Genomic DNA, 25,822 nt, shown 5'->3' with positions numbered 1-25,822 from the left:
CCTAGTGAAGCCTCCAGATGAGAGCCCAGCCCTGGCCAACACGTTGACTGTAGCCTTGTGTGACTCTATGCAGAGGACCCAGCTAAGCTGTCCTCAGCCTACTTATCCATTGAAACTGTGGGCTAATAAATGTGGGCATTGTTTTAAGCTGCTAAATTTGTGGCAATTTGTTATGCAGTAATAGAAAATGAATACAGTTATCTAGATCGAGGGTTAACAAACTTTCTGTAACGGATCAGACACTAAATATTTTAGGCTTTGCAGGTCAGTAGGTCTCTATTACAACTACTCAGTTCTGCTCTTGTAGTGCAAAAGCAGCCATAGATAATACATAAACAAATGTTGGCTATGTTCCAATAAAATTATTTTAAAGAGGTGGCAGACAGAGGGAGAAAAAGATATTTGCAACTCATATATCTCTGACAAAGAACTTGTATCCAGACTATATGAACTCCTTTCTAAGGTACAGTGGATTACAGGAAAAGAAAAAAAAAAGAACTCCTACTGCTCAACTAGAAAAGGTTAGACAATCCAATATAAAAATGTGCAAATGACACATATAGGCATTATATAAAAGAAGACCTCCAAATGGCCAAGAAACACATGAAACAGTGCTTCACTTCATTAATCATCAGAAAATTCACACTAAAATCATGATGAGTGCCACATACCTACTAGAACAAATTAAAAAAAAAAAAAAGACAATACCCAGTGTTAGTGAGGATGTGAAACAAATGAAAGGTCAACATAATACCAAAAAGACTGTAAAATGCTACAGCCACTTTAAGAAAACAGTCTGGAAGTTTTACATAAAGCTAAACATACACATACTATATGAACTAGCAATCCTATTCCTAGGTATTTACTGAAGAAAAATGAAAACTTATGTCCACACAAAAACCTGTATGTGAATGCTTATAGTGGCTTTATTCATAATTGCCAAAAGCTGGAAAAAACCCAAATGTGCATCAATTGGTGAAGGGGTAACCATTCAGCAGCAAAAAAGAACAAAATACTTGATGATCCATGCAACATGTATAAATTTCAGTGAAAGAAGGAGGCTCAAAAAGCTACATACTGTATCATTTCATGTGTATGACTTCCTAGGGAAAGCAAAACTACAGGGAGAGAAATCAAACTAGTGGCTGAAAGGGCCTGAGGGGGCTGACTATAGAGGGACATGAGGACACTTTCTGGGGTAATTGAAACAGTCTGTCTATATCTTGATTTCTGGTGATAGTTACACAACTGTATGCATTTGTCTAAATTCACAGAATTATACATCTAAAAAGGGTTGATTTTATTGTTTATTGTTAATTGTACATCAATTAACCTGATTTTTTAAAAAACCTGGAAGTACTGTCAAAAATGTGGAGGAACTAAAACTCTCATATAATGTGGAAAGAAATGTAAAATAGTACATCCACACCAAAAACCTGTTTGGCTATACTGTACTTTATCACCTAGCCCTGGGTACATGTCCAGTGGAAATAAGTATAATGGAAATGTCCACTAAAAGACATCTATAAGAATATTCGTAACAACTTTATTCATCAGGCCCCCAAATTGAAACAATGCAAAGATACATCAAATGCACAGGGAATAAATTCTGGGGTATTTGCATAGTAAACACAAATTACTGCCACACGCGAGCATATGAATGAATCTTATGCTGTTGAACAAAAAAAAGCCAGACCTAAAAAAGAGTAAATGTTATTGTTCTATGGTTCTATTTGTATGAATTTCTAAAATAAATAAAATCAAGCTATGGTGATAGGATTTGAAATAATGGTTCCTTTTGGGAGTGAATAGTGATAGCAGGGGGGCAGGAGGGAGGCTTCTGGAGTACTGGCAACATTCTGTGTCTTGACCTTGGAGGTGTATTCATTTGTAAACATTGATCAGATGGTACACTCTGGAATTATGCCCTTTACTACAGGCTAGACTTCAATAAAAATTTTACAAAACGCAAAATAAAAAAACAGGTGATGGGCTAGAATTGGTCTGCAGGGCATAATCTGCCAACTCCTAACCTCGACAGTGGAATTTTGGTAGGGTAGTTCTTCGTTTTCTTTGTCTATTTTTTCTAATTTTTTTTTTTTTTTTTTTTTTTTTTTTTTGAGACGGAGTCTTTCTCTGTCCCCCAGGCTGGAGTGCGGTGGCGCGATCTCAGCTCACCGCAACCTCCACCTCCTGGATTCACGCCATTCTCCTGCCTCAGCCTCCCGAGTAGCTGGGACCACAGGCGCCCACCAACACGCCCGGCTAATTTTTTTTGTATTTTTTAGTAGAGACGGGGTTTCACCGTATTAGCCAGGATGGTCTCGATCTCCTGACTTCGTGATCCACCCGCCTCGGCCTCCCAAAGTGCTGGGATTACAGGCTTGAGCCACCGCGCCCGGCCTATTTTTTCCAATTTTTTTACATCAAGTGTATGCAATTTTAATAATACAAAGCTTTTACAATATTAATTTTATTATCAAAGTAAAATAGTGGAAAAAAAGACTGGACAACAAAGACTAATATCTCATTGCTTAATCAGCCATGTCTACCTTGTCCAAATGAAAGGTTTCAAGTGCAAAAAGAAAAATTCACCAAGAAATCAACATTTTCAGCAGTCAACGTTTTAGGCAATCAATTAATATAACGATAGGATTCTAACAGTTGGCTCCTCCTCTCATTAAGAATTAGCTCAAATTAAAGCTGGCCTCTCCCTGAAATGAAGTCATATTTTATTCACAGTGCACTGATCTGAAACTACTTATATGTGTATGTGTTTTCTGTCTGTATTCGTCCAAAAGAATGAAAACTTCAAGGGGGCAGAGCCCTTGTCAGTGTTGATCACTGCTATATCCACAGGCCCTTGAAGAGTACTTGACACATAGGAAATCAATAAATACTTGTTGAATAAATGAATAGATTATGTGAATTTCAAAAGATGATCAAATTATGTCATAATAGCTAACCAGATAATCTGTGCCTTAATAAAAGAGATGGAATAGAAGCCGGGCACGGTGGCTCACATCTGCAATCCCAACACTTTGGGAGGCTGAGGTGGGTGGATCACCTGAGGTCAGGAGTTTGAGACTAGCCTGGCCAACATGGTGAAACCCCATCTCTATTAAAAATACAAAAATTAGCCGAGCATGGTGGCAGGTGCCTGTAATCCCAGCTACTCGGGAGGCTGAGGCAGAAGAATCGCTTGAACCCAGGAGCAGAGGTTGCAGTGAGCCAAGTTCATGCCATTGCACTCCAACCTGTGTGACAAGAGTGAGACTCCATCTCAAAAAAAAAAAGAGAGATGGAATAAACTGTTAAAGCAAAGTATGCCTATAGTACTAAATAACTGAAACAAGATAGAAAAAAAGGTTTTATTATGTGTCTTACAACTCAGGGATTGCCCCTAAAAAGACTGAGATTCAATGGTCATCCTAACTTAGCTGCTAAGAAAATTTTCTCTTAATACTGGAAAAAAGGTCTAAATCCTTAAAAAATAAACAAATTTACAGCCTAGAAAATCCAGTTCTATTGCACATATATAACATCAAAGAGCACGAGGTAAAAAACAAACTGAGATAGTTGGACCTGGTCGTAATACTCCAAAAAGGACTCTTGGTCATTGAAAGGGGGCTTCAGGAAGTAAAATCTGCTACTGCTGCTGCTATAATATCAGCATTTATTGAGCTCTCACTATGCTGAACACCTCAACATATCTGGTCTCATCTGATCTTTTATAACAATCCTATAAGGGTCAGAGGGACCAAATAACGTGCCCAAGACCACATAGCTAGTAAGTAGCTGAGCTACATCTGAATGCAGATTCCTGTTGCCAAAGCTCATACTCCCAATTCCTATGCTCTACTGCTTCCTTTTGTTTTAGGAAGTATGTAAACATTCAACAGCTCAGTTTTAACTGCACCTTCACTGATTCATAGCATTTGATGAATCCCAGATGGTTTCCAAGTTTTCAAAGTCCTTTTGAGGGGCTGAGACAAACCTATGTGTCTAAGCAAAATTAATGTTTAACATATGGTCTGGGGAGGAAACAATGATTTACTGAGCACTTACTATGCTAGATGCTCTATCTTCCTTATCTCATTTAATCCCCACAACAGTTCTATGGATAGAAATTATTCTCATCATATTCTAGATAAGACCATTGGACTCAGGGAAGGTATATACCCTCTGAATGACAGAGCCTAGATCTGAACCCAGGTTTGGCTGTTTCTAAAAGGCTGTGCTCTTTCTAGTTTACCTTGGGGATAGGAGACCCTGAAGCTTTCTGTATCATGCTGCCCATAAAGGGACAGAGTTGAGAACTCAAGGTGCTGAAGGGGCAGAAAAAAGGAATGAAGGAATAATATGTTGTTAGATTAATCAAAGTTGGCCTCCTGGAGATATGCTATATGAGTCGTTTCAAAGGAGATGAGGGAAAGGCAGAACTCATGGAGAAGATACTAAAAGGTACCCAGGCAGCAAAAGAGATGATGGAAAATGCACAAAATCTAAAAATCCATAATATAATCATCTCAGTAATCATTACCAAGCTCTTACAAATTACATTTAAGTAAATCTTACTTTGTTAACAATAAACAAACCCCCTAACATTATGTACATGCCAAATGAACTAGCAATTCTCCTTAAGATGCCGGTTCAAACTAGGACAGGTTATTAATGCTTTAATGTAGCTAATCTCTAACAAATAGCCATTTGTTGGTTGATGTAAAAGGAGCTGGCAATTTCCAGTGATGGCTTTTCTTGGTAAGTCTGTATTTCAACACCACTCTTGGCTGCCAATAAGTGTCAGTTTCAGCAGAAACTATCCTTCCCCAGGGTAAGATCCCTTGGGGTCTGGGGTACAGCACCTAATGTGGGAAGAACATGGCAAGAATCTATCTGGAGGGAACACAGCTTTTCAAAATCATTCAACAGCTTTCCATCAGATATGATCTTTGATGACAAACCAACGCTATCAACCAACAACAACAAAATAGGAGGAAAAGGAGAAATTTTTAAAAAAACAACCTTAATATCAGTATGGGCATATCTAAATATAAAAGTAACCATTAACCTTCAGTCATTAAAAAAAAAAAAAAGATCACTACTATAATTCCTGAAGTTCTTTCTATTTCTAAAAGCTGGAATCCAGATAAAGCCTTTAGCTTTTCTTTGTACACCACCTTAGAGTGGCAGCTCATAGAATGCAAAGTTATGGCCATTTTTTTCCCATTCATTTTGGAAGGAAAAAAGGGGACTCTATAATTCAGGAACCTTCCACAACAAAGCCATGCTGCCCACACTAGACAGATGCCCTAACTACTGTTCAATTTTTCTTTCATTCATCTCTCATCAATCCCTTATTCAACCGTGCACGTGGTGCTCTTCACTTTTTCTCCTGACTCCAAGCTCTACACTCTACTCCAGGAGCTCACCAACCTCCTCTCCTGTCAAAATGCCCCTGAATATTTAACTACCCTTGCAGAGAAAGAAGTTTCCATCCATCCCTTCTTACTAAAGGTAACCTTGCTTCCACCTGTGCTCCCAATGTCATCCTTTCCTACAGGACCTCCCTCAAAAATGGGTCAGTAATGAAATTTCACCACCTTTGACAGACATGCTTCTTCTATACAATTCCCAGGTCCCATTACCTTCACCTCCAGTATCTCTGGCATCCACTCTTAGAACACTTACCTTTCCCACTGCCTACACTAAGGCTGGCCATCTTCTCCGCTCACTTAGACAGTGGCAACATCTATCCTCCTGATGGCCCTCTCTGCTTCTGATCTCTCACCCCTTTCAATTCATCAGGTCTAATGTACCAGCTTCCTCCTCTAAAACACAGCTCTGACTTCACTTTTCTATTTAGGAAGCTCTAATGTATATTAAAAAGCTTTGGTATAGTGATTATATACCAAATGACTTTCAAAGTTCCTATCATGGCATTTTTTTTTTATTCTCAAGACAGAGTCTTGCTCTGTCGCCCAGGCTGGAGTGCAATGGTGCCATCTCAGCTCACTGCAACCTCCGCCTCCTGGGTTCAAGCAATTCTCCTGCCTCAGCCTCCCAGGTAGCTGGGATTACTGGCACGCACCACACGCCCAGCTAATTTTTTGTATTTTTAGTAGAGACAGGGTTTCACCATGTTGGCCAGGCTGGTCTCGAACTCCTGACCTCGTGATCCGCCCGCCTCGGCCTCCCAAAGTGCTGGGATTACAGGCGTGAGCCACCGTGCCCAGCCCCTATCATGGCATTTTAAGCCCTCCAAAAAGCTGGTCCCAATCCATAGTGTTTCTAAATAACCCTAGGCTCTCTCCAACAAGAGAAGCATAACAGTACAGTACAGCTACCATTTACTGAATGCTTACTTGATGCCATTCATTCATTCTGTTGTCCATTTTTAAATTATTCATTTTTGAAGGCCTTCCATGTGTCAGGTACATTCTAAACACTGGGAATGCAGCAGTGTACCTCAGACAAAAAGCTCTGTCTTCAAGGAACTTACAATTCAAGTGAGAGAGATGGACAATAAGAAAATAAGTAAAATATTACATGGTATATCAGATAGTAATAAGTGCTATGGAGAAAAATAAGGCAGAAAAGGGCAATAGGGAATAGTAATGGGGGTAAGATTTTTTTTTTTTTTTTAGACGGAGTCTCGCTCTGTCGCCCAGGCTGGAGTGCAGTGGCATGATCTTGGCTCACTGCAAGCTCCGCCTCCTGGGTTCACGCCATTCTCCTGCCTCAGCCTCCTGAGTAGCTGGGGCTACAGGTGCCTGCCACTATGCCCGGCTAATTTTTTTGTATTTTTAGTAGAGATGGGGTTTCACCGTGGGGGTAAGATTTTAAAAAGGGTGGTTAGGGAGTGGCTCACTCAGAAGGTGAAATTTGAGCAAAGATCCAAAGGAAAGGAGGGAATGGGCCACAAGGATATCTGGGAGAAGGTAATTCCGGACAGCGAACAGAGAGTAGAAAGCCCCCAACCAAGAGAATCCCACATTCATGCAACAGCAAAAAAGTCAGGGTTACTGGAGCCAAGTGAGCAAGGACATACATAGTAAGACAGTGAAAACTGGGGCCAGATCATACAGTGCAATTTTAAGAACTTTGCTTTTACATGCAGTGAGACAAAGCTATTGGATGCTTTTGAGCAGAGGAAGGTAACAATTCGACAAGTTTTTCAATGATCACTCTGGCATGTGTGCAGAGTAGTGGGCAAGAATACAATCGGGGAGACCAGATAAAACAATGATGCTGGCTTAGACCAGGGTGGTGGTAGTTACAGAGGAGGACAAGATGTGTTGATGGGTTAAGCTGTGGAGTATAAGAGAAAAAGAAGTGGCCAAAGATGACTTCAAGGCTTTTAGACCAAGGAACCAGTAGGACACAGGAGCAATTTACCAAGAATGGGAATAACAGCAGGAGGAGTACATACTTAGAGGGGAGAAGAAGGAAGATCAGTAGTTCAGTTTCACACATTAGCTTTGTGATACCTATCAGGTGTCCAAGTAAACTTGTCAGTTAAGCAGCTGGATGTATACCTTGTAGTTCAGTGGCTGGGTCCACACTAAAGACAAAGTCATCAGTGTAGAAACTGTTTCAAAGCATAGGACTAGTTAAGATCCACAAGGAATTAAGGCAAATAGAACTGAGCCTTGGAACACTCCAATGCTTAGAAATTTGAAGACAAAAAGAAACCATCAAGAGAGGCCAAGGAGGAACAGCCAGCAGGTAAGGAAAACGTGTAAGTGTAATATCATGCAGGCTGGGAATTAACCACTGAATTTAGCAATGTGGTAGTCACTGGTGACCTTGACAGGAACAGTCTGGGGATAGTGATGAGGACAAAAGCTGAGTAGAGTGGGGTCAAAAAAGATTTGGATAAGAATAACTGGCGATTGTGAGTTATGGACAGGTCTTCCAAGGCCACTAGCCATGCACTGGACTGTGTGCTTTACAGGTTAATTAAGAAAGAATCCTCTTAATCTTCATACCAACCTTATGAAAAGGGGCCATTTATTAAGCCCATTTACAGAAGAGAAAACCGAGTCTCAGAACTTGTTCAAGGTCACATTATGTGAATGGCATGGATGGGACTCCAACCCAAGTTTGCCTAATTCCAAAGCTTAAGATTGGCAACTCTGTGATGGAGGCTCCAAATCCTTGGGAGGAGGTGGCTTTGACCTGTTCCTGTTCCCTGGAATTTACTGGTTCTTTAACCTTAAAAGCCAGTCCTTTTTGGGAACAGTAAAGCAGACCCCCATTTTCCCAGCTGACAGCCTTCGTAAACTTGTCAGTTCTCCTAGAATGAAGTCATTCCCAAACTAACCTGAGTTAGGAAGCACTGATCCTTTGCCATTCTTCACATCCACCACCCAGGTGGCCTCTTTACCCCCAGGGCCATCTTTCACCTTGAAGGCAAAAATACCACCGATTTTCTTCACAAACTGTTCCCCTTCCTGGAAAGAAAAATAACACTGGGGTTACATTAAGTCCATTTCTCTGGCTTTCTCCTCAAGCAAATTCATGTTTAAATAGATACATGATATGAGTATCTGGGCCAGGGAGCAGTCCCCAAGGTCCCTTATGATCTTTTACCCAAAAAAGTCTGAAAGGCAAGCAGGCAACAACTCCCACATCTGCCAAGTCTTTTATTAAAAATGGTTTTATAAGCCAGGCATGGTGGCTCATTCCTGTAATCCCAGCACTTTGGGAGGCAGAGGTGGGGGGATAACTTGAGCCCAAGAGTTGGAGGCCAACCTGGGCAACATAGTAAGACCCGGTCTCTACTAAAAATAAAAAAGTTAGCCAGGCATAGTGGTGCACGCCTGTGGTCCCACCTACTCAGGAGGCTGAAATGGGAGGATCACTTGAGCCCAGGAGTTTGAGGTGATGGTGAGCTATGATCATGCCACTGCACTCCAGCCTGGGCAACAAAGCAAGACCTTGTCTCAATAAAAAACAAAAAGGGCTTTTTAAATGTAACTGGTGGAAGGGAAGGAGGGACAGGGCAGCATTTTCTGCCAAAATAGCCCTCGTATGTTTCAATAATTTGGGAAAGATTCACTCTGGCATCTTTAATGTAAAGATCCCAACCCGCCCTTCTCCGTGGGGGTGTGTGTGTGTGTATACACACACATATATAAATGACATATATATATATAAGCATATAAATGGTATATATATAAACACATATAAATTATATATATATACACACATATAGGTTTTTTTTCTTTTTTTTGAGACAAGGTCTCACTCTGTCACGCAGGCTGGAGTGCAGTGGCACAATCAGGGCTCACTGCAGGGTTGATCTCCAGTGCTCAAGCAACCTTATACTTCAGCCTCCCCCAAGTAGTTGGGATTACAAGCATGTGCCACCACAACTGGTTAATTGAATGTGTGTGTGTGTGTGTGTGAGAGTGTGTATATAGAGACAGGATCTGGATCTGTCTGTGTGTGTGTATGTGTGTGTGTATAGAGACAGGATCTGGATCTGTGTGTGTGTGTGTGTGTGTGTGTGTGTGTGTGTGTACAGACAGGATCTCCCTATGTTGCCCAGGCTGCTCTCAAACTCCTGGGCTCAAGCAATCCTCCTGCCTCAGTCTCTCAAAGTGCTAGGATACAGGGGTTAGCCACCACAGCTAGCCTTACGTATATTTTTGGTTCCTTGCAATCAGAATTTAAAGACAAGTGGTTCTGAAATCAAGGCCTTTTTTGTTGTTGTTGTTCAACTCATTTTCTCTATCAGTATAAAGAATTATATGAGTAATATACCATCCACCACTTGCTTTTGGACATTGGGGAAAGAAGCTGGCCTAAATACAGAAAAAAAACTCAGACCTGTAGCTCTGCAAGGGGGTTTCCCTTCTCCCTCCCGTCCTCTTTTTCCCTTCATTCCCAGTCTTTCCTTCCTGAAGCATTTATTGAGCTAAATATTGTTACAGGCACCAAGGATATAGAGATAGGAATCAGAAAAGTAAGTAATGTCAATACGCTATGATCACTATGACAATACACTGGGATCAAGAGAAACACAGGGGACTACAGGAGCACAGAGGAGCAGCTAAGCCAGCTGGCAGGGTGAATAATGAAAGGAGGACAACAACCTCACACACCTTGTTTAAAAAAAACCAGAGCAACATAATAATTTTATTGAAAAAAAATGTTTAGAGAAGGAACATTTATTTCACTGTGGAAAAATTAGAATACCAGTAAGCAAGAAGAAGAAAATACAAATCATTCATAATTTTTTATTATTATTATTTTTTGAGACAGAGTCTTGCTCTCTCGCCCAGGCTGGAGTGCAGTAGCACGATCTTGCCTCACTGCAACCTCTGCCTCCTGGGTTCGAGCAACTCTCTTGCCTCAGCCTCCCGAGTAGCTGGGACTACAGCACACACTACCATGCTATTTTTTCGTATTTTTAGTAGAAACAGGGTTTAACTATGTTGGCCAGGCTGGTCTCGAACTCCTGACCTCAAGTGATCCACCGCCTCAGCCTCCCAAAGTGCTAGGATTACAGGCGTGAGCCACTGCACCCGGCCAAAATCATTCATAATTTTATCACTCAAAGAAAATCATTTTTGGTACATATATATGCAGACAAAAAAATGAGTTTTGTACCAAAAACAAGAAAATCTTTCTGTAAACAGAAAAAATAGATTACAAAATACGATCTCATTTAAGATACATATCTTTTAAATGGAATCTGTTTAATTATATTAAACAGAAAAGATTATATATGTATCTTAAATGGGATCTGTTTAATTATATTAAACAGAAAAAGTAGATTACAAAACAATATGATCCCACTTAAGATATATATATAAGATTTATATATGCTATATATGCTATATATATTATTATATATATTCAAGAAGGTCTAATAACTTAGCTAGGTTTGTAGAAGTACATGGAAGAGCAAGAATTCAAACCTATTTTGATTCCTAGATTTGTTGTTCTTAATTAGCAAAGTTTAATTCTAGGGATTTACCCTTAAATAAATGAGGCTCTGTAAAAATATTTAGATATGAGAATGTTATTCACAGCATTGTGATAAGAGCCAGAAGTTAGCACGAACCTGAATAACAATTAACAGGGTCCTGATTAAATAAAATATAGTATATATAGGTTATATATAAAGCTTTTATATATATATCTTAAATGGGATCATATTTTTATAATCCACTTTTTTTGTTTAATATAATTATCCTAATTACTATGTCACTAATATTCTACATAATTTTAAATGGTCATATATAGTCTTTAATTGTAAAAGTATACCATATTTATTTAACCAATATCTTGTTGATTGTTATCAACAAGTTAGCCAAGTTATTAGACCTTTCTGAATCTCAGTATTCGTTTTTTTCTTTTTTTTTTTTTTGAGACAGAGTCTCGCTCTGTCGCCCAGGCTGGAGTGCAGTGGTGCGATCTTGGCTCACTGCAAGCTCCGCCTCCTGGGTTCATACCATTCTCCTGCCTCAGCCACCCTAGTAGCTGGGACTACAGGCGCCCAACACCACGCCCGGCTAATTTTTTGTATTTTTGTATGATTCTCAGTTTTCTTATCTGTTAAATGGGAATAAAACAGTAACTACCCTCATAGAGCTGTATGAGAATTATATAAATACCCACAACACACAGAGTACTCAATGAATGTTAGCATTTTGTTGTTGTTGTTTTATTCTATGATCTAGCTGCTATTTCTGTGCCAATATTATAGCTTTATAATACACTTTACTCTTTGACACAGCAAATCTCAATTATAATTCCTCTCTTCCAAATATTCTTGGCTATTTTTGATTTTTTTTTGGACACATTTTCCTTTATATGTACTTTATAATCACTTAGTTCTTCTCCCAAAATGTTGTTGGAGTTGGATGGGGTTACATAAAATATATAGATCTGTTTAGGGGAGAGGTAATATCTTCACAACATTAAGTCTTCCCATCCATGAATATAGTAAATCTTCACCTTTTCTTTAATGTCCTTTGGGAAAATGTTGCCTTTTTTTTCCCCAACATAGCCTTCTGTACATTTCTTGATAAGTTTATTCTTAGGTATTTTATATTGTTTTTGTTAATAACACAGCTTTGCATTAAATTTTATGGCTAGGTTATTTCAAATATATAGAAAATATACTAATCTTTTAATGTTTATTTTGGAACTGGCTACCCGTTCTCTTTAATTTCTAATAGCTTTTATTTCCTATCTTCTTTATTTCAGCCTTACATATCTGCAATAATTTATACACAAAATTCTTCCTTTTGGTATCATATTAATTTTTTTTTTTTTTTTTTGAGACAGTCTCACTGTGTCACCCAGGCTGAAGTGCAGTGGCACGATCTCGGCTTACTGCAAGCTCCGCCTCCCAGGTTCATGCCATTCTCCTGCCTCAGCCTCCTGAGTAGCTAGGACTACAGGTGCCCGCCACCACGCCCGGCTAATTTTTTGTATTTTTAGTAGAGTCAGGGTTTCACTGTGTTAGTCAGGATGGTCTCGATCTCCTGACCTCGTGATCCGCCCGCCTTGGCCTCCCAAAGTGCTGGGATTACAGGCGTGAGCCACTGTGCCTGGCCTCATAATATTAATTATTTTAAGAAAGACTTAAGTGTTTACAATGTTCAGGCACTGTGATAAGTACCTGAAATACGCAAATAATTACTGCCTCTGAGGAACTTACATAAACTGACATTAGATACTAACCTCTGTTTCTAAGTATGCAGAGAGCCTGGCCTAAGATCACTATTTCTTTTTGTTGTGTTTTGTTTTATAACAGCATTGAGATATAATTTATATCCTATAAAATTCACTCTTTTAAAGTATTCAACTCAGTGGTTGTTTTAGTATATTCAAGGTTGTGCAACCAAAACCACTATCTAATTTTAGAGCATTCTCATTAACCCCAAAAGAAACTCATACCCATTAGCAGTCATTCCCTGTCTCCTCCATCCCTCAGCCCCCGGCAACCACTAATCTACTTCCTGTCTCTATAGATTTGCTTATTGTGGACATTTCATATAAATGAAATCATATATTTGTGACTGCTTCTTTCACTTAGCATGATGTTTTCAAAGTTTATCCACATTGACACATACATCGATCAGTCTTTCAATCCTTTTTTTTTTTGAAATGGAGTCACTTTGTTACCCAGGCTGGAGTGCAGTGGCATGTTTCAAACTCACTGCAACCTCCTCCCGGGTTCAAGTGATTCTCCTGCCTCTGCCTCCCAAGTAGCTGAGACTACAGGCATGCACCACCATGTGCCAAAAAAAAGTACTAAAAATTTTGGTGTTTTTAGTAGAGATGGGGTTTTACCATGTTGGCCTGGCTGGTCTCAAACTCCTGACCTCGAGTGATCCACCCACCTCGGCCTCCCAAAGTGCTGGGATTACAGGCATAAGCCACCATGCCCGGCCTCCTTCAATCCTTTCTACAGCTAAATAATATTCCATTGTATGGATATAACATATTTTGTTTATGTATTCAGCAGTTGATGGTTGTTTTCATTTTTTCCTATTATGCATAATACTGCTATAGACATTTGTGTACAAGTTTTTGTGTGAACATAGGCTCCTAATTTATTTTGGTTACATATCTAGAAGTGGAATTGATGGGTCATAAGGTGATGTTTAATTATTTAAGGCACTCCCAAAGTGGCTACATCATGTCACAATCCTACCAGCAATTAATGAGGGTTTCGAATTTCTCCACATCCTCACAAACAATTGTTATTGTCTTTTTTATTTTAGTCATCCTACTGGGTGTATCAACCTTTTTTTTTTTTTTTTTTTTGAGATGGAGTTTTGCTCTGTCTCCCAGGCTGGAGTGCTGTGGTGCAATCTCGGCTCACTGCAACGTCTGCCTCCTGGGTTCAAGCGATTCTCCTGCCTCAGCCTCCTGAGTAGCTGGGATTACAGGCACACGCTACCACACACAGCTAATTTTTTTGTATTTTTGATAAAGATGGGGTTTCACCATGTTGGCCAGGCTGGTCTTGAACTCCCGGCCTCAAGTGATCCACCCGCCTCGGCCTCCCAAGTGCTGGGATTACAGGCATGAGCCACCGTGCCCGGTATGTCAACCTTTTTCTTATATATAAGTACATTTCCTGAGCGCCAACTGGAATCTTGGACATGGGTCTTAGGACAAAACACTTGTTTTGTCCTAGTCAGGGACTACTTATCTCAATAGTCATGGCGGCATCTCTTACATATGAGTATCCTGAAATTAACTACCAATATTTTCTACTTAAACCAAGAAACCAAAATGACTGTCAGGTTTTTCTTTTAAGTGAAAAAGAAATTCTCTTATGTTGGCTTCCCTTAAAAGAGCTCACTTAAATTATTTTAAGTTAACTGTAGAAAAAAACTACTAACAATACTAATATTTTGAGGGGCCTTCAAGTTGTTAATACTTTTGTATATATAATTTCTTTAATCTTCACAAAACCATACAAATAGTTGGGCAGACATTAGTATTAGCTCATTAAGCAGAAAAAGCAATTGAGGCTTATAAAGATTAAGAATGCTTCTCCTCTATACTGCTGCCAAGTAGTCCATCTAACACTAACATATCCTTCTGACACTCTCAGGCTTGAACTTCTTAGTGGCTCCCCACAGCCAACAGGATGAAGTCTGTCTTTACATATTATCCTAGAGTCTTCATGATCCGAAGGATATTTGTCTGTTATCTCCAGCCACTTTCTCTTCCTCTTCATCTCTGGATTCCATGAACATGTTGAATTCCATGAACTTATGTGCCAAGTGCTTGTATGCCTCCATGCCCTTACTCCTACCCCATCCCAGCACACTCACTTCTTCCTAGCCTCCACTCCCACCCCTGACCTCATCATTCAAATCTCAGCTCACATGCTAACTCTTTTGGAAAGGATTCTCTATCTCCACCAGTTATTTTGATGGCCCTCTGCACAAAAACCCATGTTACTTTTTTCTGGAAATATTTTTCCATGTCTCTCTTCCCACTAAACTCTGTGTTCCCTGAGAGGCAGGGACATATGATAGTGAGTAGTAAAACCAGAACTCAATCCCAGGTTGCTTTAATCCCAAATTCAATGCTACTTCCATTTGACCATACCACACTGAAACTGCAGGTCACATCAATATTTCTAAACTTTAGCCAATGACAGCAGAGCTGTATCTGCCACCATAAAATGAAGAAAGTTCAAAGTCTTCTTCACATTCCTTAAAATCTTTTATCTCTCAAGGTTCTGTGGAAATAATATATGAGAGGGGGTTAATGACATTAGTGTGTTAGGCCACCTGAGAGGAAGGCTTCCTCTAGGGCCAGTGGCCCATGAATGACTATTTCCAGGTGCATCCATGCCATCTGCTTGCACAGTGCCTCAGGAATACAGCTATGTGCAGACACCAACAAGTTACAGCAGGAAAACACCAGCAAACATTTAGAAATTCTACCTGCATACTTGAAGAGAAATTCCTATAACCTTACTACTTCTCCTCCCATCTCCTTAAAATAGATAGAGAATAATTTGCGCTTGCTGTTACTTTTCAGAAACAGCTGATCCTCTTATAAAATCACATCCCTTCGACAATAAAACATTTTCAATTGAAGTGGGAGTGAGAGAGGGTAAGGAAACTGATGAGGAGAGAGAGTTAAAAGGGAAAATAAAATACAGTTGTGAAATTGGAGATCATTAGTACTGAGAAAGTTCTGAGTGCCTCCTTGCTTGAAGAAAAGTACTTCTTTCTGAGTAGGCAAAAGGTTAAGGAGTAGGTCCTGTGGTAAACTTAATAGGGACAAAAAATTAAGACAGAATTCAAAGAAGGGCAATGGAGAATTGCTAACAAAGACAAAAGTGGAAATAAAATCTTTTGCCAGGCTGCCTTTGCTAATCAGAAAATGCATGAATTGACAAAAGATCCCAAGACTTTTACTTTCTAGTGCTGCAAACACTTAGGAAACTGACAATCGTGGGAAGGAGAAAGAAACAAGGGAACAAGGTTGGTAGGGAGGTTATAGAGAAAAGAATTAAAATGGAGCAAGCGGCATACATTTGCAAAGCTAAAGGAATACTGTAAAATAAAAACCACACTAATTTGTTAATCCCAGTAATGAAGTATTCAATGATTGATATACTGCCATCCCTCATACTTCATAGTAGATAATCTCTATATTAATTTAGTTGATTTTATTTTTAGATGGAATAGGGTTGAAATAAATGAAGCAACTTGTCAGACACAACTATCCTATGTGTTCCTCTGCAGGAATATATTGGCAGCATTTTTAAAAACCAAAACTTTTAAGCCGAGACTTTATAGAGTGCAACTTCATTTTATAGGAACACTTGTAATGAAAGAAGTTCAAGAAACAATGTGATATTTTTTCCTACTAGGTTGGCAAAGACTTTTTTTTTTTTTTTAATTTTTTGAGATGGAGTCTCGCTTTGTCACCCAGGCTGGAGTGCAGTGGAGTGATCTTGGCTCACTGCAACCTCCGCCTTCCAGGTTCAAGCGATTCTCCTGCCTCAGCCTCTCTAGTAGCTGGGACTACAGGTGTGTGCCATCATGCCTGGCTAATTTTTGTATTTTTAGTAGAGACAGGGTTTTGCTATGTTGGCCAGGTTGGTCTTGAACTCCTGACATCAAGTGATCCACCCGCCTCAGCTCCCACAATGCTGGGATAACAGGAGTGAGCCACTGTGCCCAGCCCAAAGATTTTTTTAAAAACCAGCCAACATAGTATCAGAAGTGTGAAGTAAAAATAGTTACTCTCCAACATAGCAACACTCCATCTTTACAAAAATAAAAATAAATGTTTTAAAATGAAAAGATAGTCATTCTCATGAATTGGTAACGTTTATAAATTAGTACTTTCTTTCTGGTGGGTAGTTTGGCAATATGTATCAACATACAAAATGCACATAGCCAACCACCCAACAATTTTCCTCCTTTATTTATATTAAATTGATCATAGCTTAAATACTTAAATATGAGTGCAAAAGGAAATTTATTACAGCACTGTTTTACTTGAAAATGTTAAATACAACCTGATATTCATCACAGGAAGCTACTTAAATTTTGACAAATGCATATGAATACGTACTATGTATTAAAAATGAGGGTAAACGGCCGGGCACGGTGGCTCATGCCTGTAATCCCAGCACTTTGGGAGGCCAAGGCGGGCAGATCACGAGGTCAGGAGATAAGAGATCATCCTGGCAAACATGGTGAAACCCCATCTCTACTAAAAATACAAAAATTAGCTGGGTGTGGTGGCACATGCCTGTAATGCCAGCTACTCGGGAGGCTGAGGCACAAGAATCGCTTGAACCCGGGAGGTGGAGGTTGCAGTGAGCCAAGATCACACCACTGCACTCCAGCCTGGGTGACAGAGCGAGACTTTGTTTCAAAAAAAAAAAAAAGAGGGTAAAGATTTAGATTTATGGCCATAGAACATACTGTCAAAAGAAAAACATAGGTTATAAAACAGGTAGCCCCATGTGGATGCACCCCAAGATGGTTGCAGGACAGGTCTGCAGCTTCTAGGCCAATGCCTGGCCCTGCTCTCCCTCAGGATGGTTGTAGATTATAATGAGTCCTGGTAATATCGGGTTCTTTCACAAGACACATCAGTTATATCACCTGTATTCCCATCCACAGTGCAATCATCTCAGATATTAAGTAGTCCTCTGGCCTACAATAAGGGTTATGAGATAAGCACAATGTTTGCCTTTCACACCGTGGCTCTAACGTGAGTGAAATACAGTTTAAACATTCTATTTATTCCAGCCCACTTTGATCACCTTCATAGATGTGTAATTTGCATTGTGATTATGGCTGTAACCATGCCTTGAATGGTCTCAGATCTAAAATCAATAATGAAATACATCCAGGCAGAGGCTCACGCCTATAATCCCAACACTTTGGGAGGCCAAGCTGAAAGGATCACTTGAGCCCAGGGGCTCAAGGCTGCAGTGAGCCGTGATCACGCCACTGCACTGCATTCTGGGCGACAAAGTGAGACTCTGTTTCAAAAAAAAAAAAAAAAAAAACAGAAAGAGATCACAAGATTCTTCTAAGTTTAAAACAATGAAATAAATATCAATTTTGCCTGAAGAGAATAACTCTCTTTCTGGAGAGTTATTTTTAGATTGCCTTAGTATGATTATTACCTATCAAGAACTAATTATTGTACATAAAAATAGATCTGCATATATAATAAAAAACAACAGGTGTAGTGGGCACGGTGGCTCACCCCTGTAATCCCAGCACTTTGGGAGGCCAAGGAGGGTGGATCACTTGAGGTAAGGAGTTCAAGACCAGCCTGACCAACATGGTGAAACCCTGTCTCTACTAAAAATACAAAAATTAGCCTGGCGTGATGGTGGGTGCCTGTAATCCCGGCTACTCAGGAGGCAGAGGCACAAGAATCACTTGAACCCGGGAGGTGAAGGTTGCAGTGACCCAAGATCGTACCACTGCACTCCAGCCTGGGCGACAGAGCAAGACCCTGTCTCAAAACAAAACAAAACAAAAAACAACAGGTTTTTTTGACCCTAGGTTAAAATTGTAAGTTAATATCACAGAGATGTCTGAAAGAATGTTAACCTGTTAACATTTCAGTAAACTCTGAGTGGCAGAATTTGGGGAGATTTTAAACTTTTATTTAAAAGGTTAAAACAAAAGTATAGTATAAAATTTATACTATTCATAAACATATATTTCTGTATAGTATAAATTTTTTAAATTAGCATCATTCTTAAAACAAAAAATTTTTTAAACTACTTTAAGAAATCAAAACACAATTTCTTTTTACAAAGAATTTTGATATATGTACAAAAAAAGGCTCATTTTAAACATTATTCTTTGGAATGATTTTAACTAAGACCTTTTTAATTCAAAGGAAATTATACCAAAATAAATTAGAATCCCTTTACATTTGAACTTTGCCCATAACTGAATGACCCTCTGACAAAGAGAACCTAGAAAAGAGTGACAATTTTAACAGTATTTATTATAGTTCTTTAGCTCAAATCTGGAGATTCATACATTTCTGAAATGCATTCCTTTTAGAATTACAAGGAAGCCTTAATAGACACTCAGAAATCTAACTATACTCAATACTTGACAACGTGATATAAATTTTCAATTGTACCACCTTGTGGCAACACCTGAAACCTGTGTCTGCTTCCTCTAGCCTCAAGGTCCTTCCTGGCAATATTTTACATAAATCTTACCTCTTCAAGTTTCTTCTCAATCTCCTTAAAAACAAGATTTGCCTTAAATCCATCACTTGCAGAGCTGGTTGGAACAGCTTCAATTTGATGAGTTCTAAAAGAACTGGGGGAAAGAAACCATTTCAATTCATGGAGTCACATAGGTACTAGGTTTTTCAACATTTATAAAATAGTAATTTTCAAAATTTTCAAAAACCCTAAGAACAGAGATGTTGCAAATCTTACCCAAAGGAAATCTTTAGTTAAGCATATAAAATAATTAAGCTTGGCCGGGCGCGATGCCTCAATGCCTGTAGTCCCTGCACTTTGGGAGGCCGAGGCGAGCGGATCACCTGAAGTCGGGAGTTCGAGACCAGCCTGGCCACCACGGAGAAATCCTGTCTCTACTAAAAATACAAAAATTAGCTGGGCATGGTGGCACATGCCTGTAATCACAGCGACTCAGGAGGTTGAGGTAGGAGAATCGCTTGAACCTAGGAGGCAGAGGTTGCAGTGAGCCGAGATGGCGCCATTGCACTCCATGCTGGGCAACAAGAGCGAAACTCTGTCACAAACAGAGACAATTAAGCTCTTCTCCTCATTTTTTCAACACATAATCAGCTCATTAGGAGCTAGAAGTTTTTCTTGAAAATACAGTAAACCAAAGAAGCTACCCTCATGAATCTTATATGCTAGTGGAGGAGACAATTTAGAAACAACAACAACAAAAATATAGTTAGCCAGGCACAGTGGCTCACACCTGTAATCCTAGCACTTTGGGAGGCCGAAGCGGACAGATCGCTTGAGCTCAGGAGTTCGAGACCAGCCTGGGCAACATGTTGAAACCCCCTCTATAAAAAATACAAAAATTGGCCGGGCGCGGTGGCTCACGCTTGTAATCCCAGCACTTTGGGAGGCCGAGGCAGGCGGATCACGAGGTCAGGAGATCGAGACCACGGTGAAACCCCGTCTCTACTAAAAAGACAAAAAAAATTAGCCGGGCGTGGTGGCGGGCGCCTGTAGTCCCAGCTACTCGGAGAGGCTGAGGCAGGAGAATGGCGTGAACCCGGGAGGCGGAGCTTGCAGTGAGCCGAGATTGCGCCACTGCACTCCAGCCTGGGTGACAGAGCGAGACTCCGTCTCAAAAAAAAAAAAAAAAAATACAAAAATTGGCCTGATGTGGTGGTGCGTGCCTGCAGTCCCAGCTACTCAGGAGGCTGAGATGGAAGGATTGCTTGAGCCTGGGTGATGGAACCAGACCACTTCTAAATAAATAAGTTATTTATTAACTCTATTATGGTGGCATGTGTCTGTAGTCCTAGCTACTCAGGAGGCTAGAGTGGAAAGATCACCTGAGCCTGGGAGATAGAGGCTGCAGTGAGCTATGATGACACCACTGCACCCCAGCCCGGGTGACAGAGTGAGATCCTGTCAAAAAAAAAAAAAAAAAAGTGCAGCAGTTGTTCAATAAGCATCTATCTTTTTCTACCCCTCTCCTCTCATGTATGTCTCCCTGCAGTCTTCCAATCCATTTCTCCTTCCTCTTTCCCTTTTCCTTCTATTATTTCATACTTTTTCTCTCTCTCTCTCCCACAGGGACTCTGTCGCCCAGGCTGGAATGCAGTAGTCCAATCACAGCTTACTGTAACCTCGAACTCCTGGGCTCAGGCAATCTTGCCTCAGCCTCCCGAGTAAGCTGGGACTATAGGTGCATGCCACCATGCCCAGCTAATTTTTCAAATTTTCTGTAGAGGCAGGGGCCTTGTTATGTTGCCCAGGCTGGTCTCAAACTCCTGGGCTCAATCGATCCTCCCACATTGGCCTCCCAAGGTGCTGAGATTACAGATGTGAGCCACTGTGCCTGGCCTGGTTTCATAAATATTTAATGACTTCTTGCTACATGCCAAGTAAGACATTTCAAAACACTGGGGATATGATAGTGAACAGATCAGACCCAGTCCTTGCACTCACTGAGTTTATACTCTTCCAGTGGAGGAGAAAAAGAAGTAAACAAAAAATAACTGCAAACTGTACCAAGTATTATGAAACAGGAGTAGGGTGACTATAGTTTACTATACATTTACATTTCTAAATAGCAAAAAGAGAATAATCAAAAGAGAATAATGCAAATGTTTCTAGAATAAAGAAAAGACAAATATTTAAGGTGATGGATATCCCAAGTATACTGATTTGATTTTCACAAATTACATGAATGTATTAAATTATTACTTGTACCCTGAGACTATGTACATCAGTTATGCATCAATAAAAAATAATTTTAAATTTAAAAAAAAAGGAACCTACTTGAGGAAGGACAGTCAAGGAATGACCTTAAGACCTTATTAAAGGAAGAAAAGGAGCTAGCCATTCAAAGAGGAAACTGCAAAGATCCTGAGGGAGAAAGGAGTATGTTAAAAGAAAGTCAAATAAGACCAGAGTCTCTATAACACAGTAGGTATGGGGAGAGTGACATGAAATGAAATTGGAGAACTAGGCAGGCCACATGATGATGCAGGCAGGCCAAAGTAGGGAATTTGGAAATCCACAGAAATGGTAACAGGGAAGTGAAATTGTTTGATTTGTGATTATTCTTACAACAGTGTGCTGAATGAATGACGATGGAGAGAGGAGCAAGAGGAGTGGGCACTAGTTAGGAGGCTGTTGGAATAATCCAGATAGGAGGTGATGGTGGCCTGGACTACAGAGACAGTCTGCCAGTAGATAGAGAGTGGGAATAGATTCAAAATAGAAATAGAATCCACAAGCCTTGCTGTGGGGGTGAGGGAGATACAAAGAGGAAAGGGCAAGGATTATCCAGGCATTTGGCCTAAATAACTGGGTGATGGAGATGCCATTACTAGGACAAGAAGGAATGTAGTGGGAATAGAGGGCATCCAAGTTCTGTTTAAGGCACAGTAAGTATAATATTTTATAAAACAAGAAAGCTATTGGGTATGAGAGTCTGGAGCTCAGTGGAGAGGGCCAGCTAGAGATAAAATGGAGTAATCATCAGCATAGTGAAAGCATTTAAATCCCTGGGCAGGGACTGTAAGAGAATTATAGAGAAACAACAGAGCCCAGCACAATGCCCTTTAGACCTCCATTACTCAGAGTCAGGGACAGAAGGGAAAGCAGCAGCCAGTGATGCAAGAGGAAAACCAGAAGAGCATGGTGTCGTAGGAGCCGGGAGCAAGATTCCAGGAGGGAGGGGCAAACTATCAAATGCTGCCACAAGGTCAAGTATCCACTAGATGTGCACATGGAGAGTACAGATGACCTGACCTTGACAAAAGCAGTTTTCAGTGGAGGGTGGAAGTCAGATTATAGTGAATTGAAGAGTGAATAGAAGAGGGAAATAGACACAGCGTGGCTCTTTTGAGACATTAGTTTTAGTGGAACAGTAAAATGAGGTGGTTTCTGGAGAGGAAGGTGGTGGTATCAAGGAAGAGTTGTAGGGTTTTTTTGGTGGGGGGGATAAAGATGACATCTTTATTTTGACTAATCTCTTAAAGAAATGTAGCATTTCTGGGCAGGTGTGGTAGCTCATGCCTGCAATCCCAGCACTTTGGGAGGCCGAGGCAGGTGGATCACCTGGGGTCAGGAGTTCGAGACCAGTCTGGCTAACATAGTGAAACTCCGTCTCTACTAAAAATACAAAAATTAGCCAGGCATTGTGGTGCATGCCTGTAAACTCAGCTACTCGGGAGTCTGAGGCAGGAGAATTCGCTTGAACCCAGGAGACAAAGGTTGCAGTGAGCAGAGATCATGCCGCTGCACTCCAACCTGGGCAACAGAGCAAGACTCCGTCTTGTAGCATTTCCTTCTGGATGTGGGCATATGAGAGTCCTGTAACTTTTACAAAATATTTTATTTTCCAATTTTTTATTGTGTTAAAATATACATAAAATTTACCATCCTAACCATATTTAAGTGTTCAGTTTAGTAGTATTAAATACAGTCATAATGTTGTGCAACCATCACCACCTTTCATCTCCATAACTCTTTTCATCTTGCAAAACTGAAACTCTACCCATTAAAGAGTGACTCCTCAGTTCCCCCTGCTTCCAACCCCTGGCAACCACCATTCTACTTTCTGTCTCTATAATTTTGAATACTCTAGGTACCGCTAGGTACTATGAAGTGGAATCATATAGTATTTGTCTTTTTGTGACTGACATATCACTTGGCATAATGTTCTCAAGGATCATCCATCTTGTAGCACGTCAGGATTTTTAAAAAGGCTGGGTTTCATTTTAAGATGAACAAATCAGAACAGGTATGCCTGATGATGGTAAGGAACCTGGAGAAAGGAGATGGAAGGAGAGAAATCTTGTGGCCTGTGACAGGACAAGGAGACTCAAGCGAAGAAAGAGGATCAGATGGGTGTAATTCTAGTGTAGTGGGTCTGTAGGTCTTGGACGGAAGTTGAGGAAGTTTGGGTTTAATGGCTTCTATTTCTCGACAAAGTATAAGGCAAAGTAATCAGCAGAGAGTGAGGGTGAAAGGGAGGGTGTGGACAGTCTAAATTGAAAAGAGAGCCTACTAGAGGAATCATATTAATATATGAACAGAGAATGGAACCTTAGCTCCAGCAAGCAGACTCTGTGCAGTCCTGGTTGCACAGAATGCCACCTCACACCTCTATGCCTTTGCCACTGCTGCTCCCTGGGTCCAGAATACCTCCATCTTAGCAAACTCCATTTCTCCCTTCGAGACCCAGCCCTTTCAGGAAACTCCTTTTCTGTGAAACCCTACTAAATGTCAATGGCTTAAGAGCAGATACCATACCTTTTCTTTAAAAAAAATCTCTGTATTTTCCAGTTCCCAGCAAATCATAGGCATTTAGTGAATAGTGACTGAATGGAACTGAAGTTACCCTGAATTCTCCCTTGTCTAACTCCTAATTCCTTCCTGTTCCATTCAGAGCAGAATTATCTATGGTACACTATATCGTCTTGGTCAAAAGTCTGAATATGTGACCTAAAATCAAGTAGCCACAACTAGTTCTCCACAACCCAATTTCATTTCATTGGTCCAATTTTTCAGTTACTTTTAATCATCATTGTGCCCTTTTCCAAACTTGCCACATCTTGCATGTTCCCAAAGGTCACAGGTGTGTCTTTTATCTTGCTTGTTTTGAAAAGCTCATGAAGTTAGTGATGAACCAACTTTTCATCCAGATTAAGATAAAAGTTAATATGTAAAGTTTTATCAATATTTTCTGAAAACCCCTCATTCCTTAAAATTTATATATGTGCCCTGCTCTAAGAAAACCGAATATATCAACTTAAACTCAGAGTATTCACATTCACAAAAGGATGTTCCTCATGATTTCTTTATATAAAAAGTTCCTTTATCAGAAACTAAATTCCAGTTGGTTTTATTTTTTTAAATTTGGTTTATATATGTTTCCTGGAATAAATCTAGCATATAAACATTGAAAGGAAACTTGAAGATAAAAACCAGCAAATATCCTACTCAGCATATGAATTCCCTCCATGATTCTTGAAAATTTTCATTCTAAGGCCTAAAACAGGCTCTGCTACAACAATGTCAAAGACTGAGAGCACAGAGCAGCCAGGAAAACAGAAGCACCGCACTCAGCTACCTTGATTCCTACCACTCAAGGCTCTCTCTCCTTAGATAAGTTATTTTAACTCTGATCATCAATCTCATCTATAAACAGAAATACCTAATGTGTGGGACTTTTATGAGGATTAAACAAAGAAGTACATGTGAAACACGTAGTGTGGTCCTGGCACATACCAGGCCCTCAAAAAGTGATTGTGAAAGAACTCTTACAACTCAATAATTAAAATACAAAGACCCCAATTTTCAAATGCCAAAGGATCTGAATAGGCTTTTCTCCAAGGAAGATATGCATATAGCCAATAAACATGAAAAGATGCTGATCATCAATAGCCATCAGGGAAATGCAAAGCACAATGAAATACCACTTCACAACCACTAGGATGGCTAACACTAAAAAGATAGGTAACAAGAAGTAATGACAGAATGTGGAGAAATTGGAACCTTCAGCCATATAAAGGAATCAAGTACTGATATATGCCACAACATGGATGAATCTTGACAACATTATGCTAAATGAAAGAAGCCAGTCACCAAAGGCCATACAAGGTATGATTTCATTTACATACAATGTCCGTAACAGGCAAATCCATAGAGACAGAAAGTAGGTTAGTGTTTGCCAGAGACTGCAAGAAGGAGGGATTACTAATGGGTACACACTTTCTCTTGAGGTGACGAAAACGTTCTAAGATTAATTGCAGTAATGACTGCACAACTTTGTGATATGCTAAAAACCACTGAACGTACACTTAAAACGCGTGAATTGTGGGCATGTGAATTAGGTCTTAATAAAGTTATCTGAAATAATTTTTAAAAAATGGTTGATGAGGCCGGGCATGGTGGCTCATGCCTGTAATCCCAGCACTTTGGGAGTCCAAGACAGGTGGATCACATGAAGCCAGGAGTTCAAGACCAGCCTGGAAAAAATGGCAAAACACTGTCTCTACTAAAAATACAAAAATTAGCTGGGCCTGTGACTGTAGTCCCAGCTACTCGGGAGTCTGAGGCACAAGAATCGCTTGAACCCAGGATGCA

The 25,822-nt window shown here is 40.0% G+C and overlaps 1 protein-coding gene across 5 annotated transcripts in view; it reads right to left on the bottom strand.

Annotated features, from left to right (window-relative positions):
* The window catches only part of SCP2 (sterol carrier protein 2), a 132,274-nt gene that overhangs the window by 4,644 nt on the left and 101,808 nt on the right, over nucleotides 1–25,822 (bottom strand). For all 5 annotated transcript variants that reach the window (XM_058430899.1, XM_032137115.2, XM_032137117.2 and 2 more), the window contains 2 exons: nucleotides 19,220–19,322; nucleotides 8,327–8,456 (listed from right to left, as the gene is read on the bottom strand). In XM_058430899.1, coding sequence (XP_058286882.1) covers nucleotides 8,327–8,456; nucleotides 19,220–19,322 — 233 coding nt within the window. The remainder of the gene's footprint in view (nucleotides 1–8,326; nucleotides 8,457–19,219; nucleotides 19,323–25,822) is intronic.

This window comes from Hylobates moloch, unplaced genomic scaffold (assembly GCF_009828535.3).
Source record: "Hylobates moloch isolate HMO894 unplaced genomic scaffold, HMol_V3 SCAFFOLD_18, whole genome shotgun sequence".
Classification (NCBI taxonomy): domain Eukaryota; kingdom Metazoa; phylum Chordata; class Mammalia; order Primates; family Hylobatidae; genus Hylobates; species Hylobates moloch.
The sequence above is the reverse complement of the archived record's forward strand: the minus strand, read 5'-3'. Positions and strand labels throughout refer to the sequence as shown.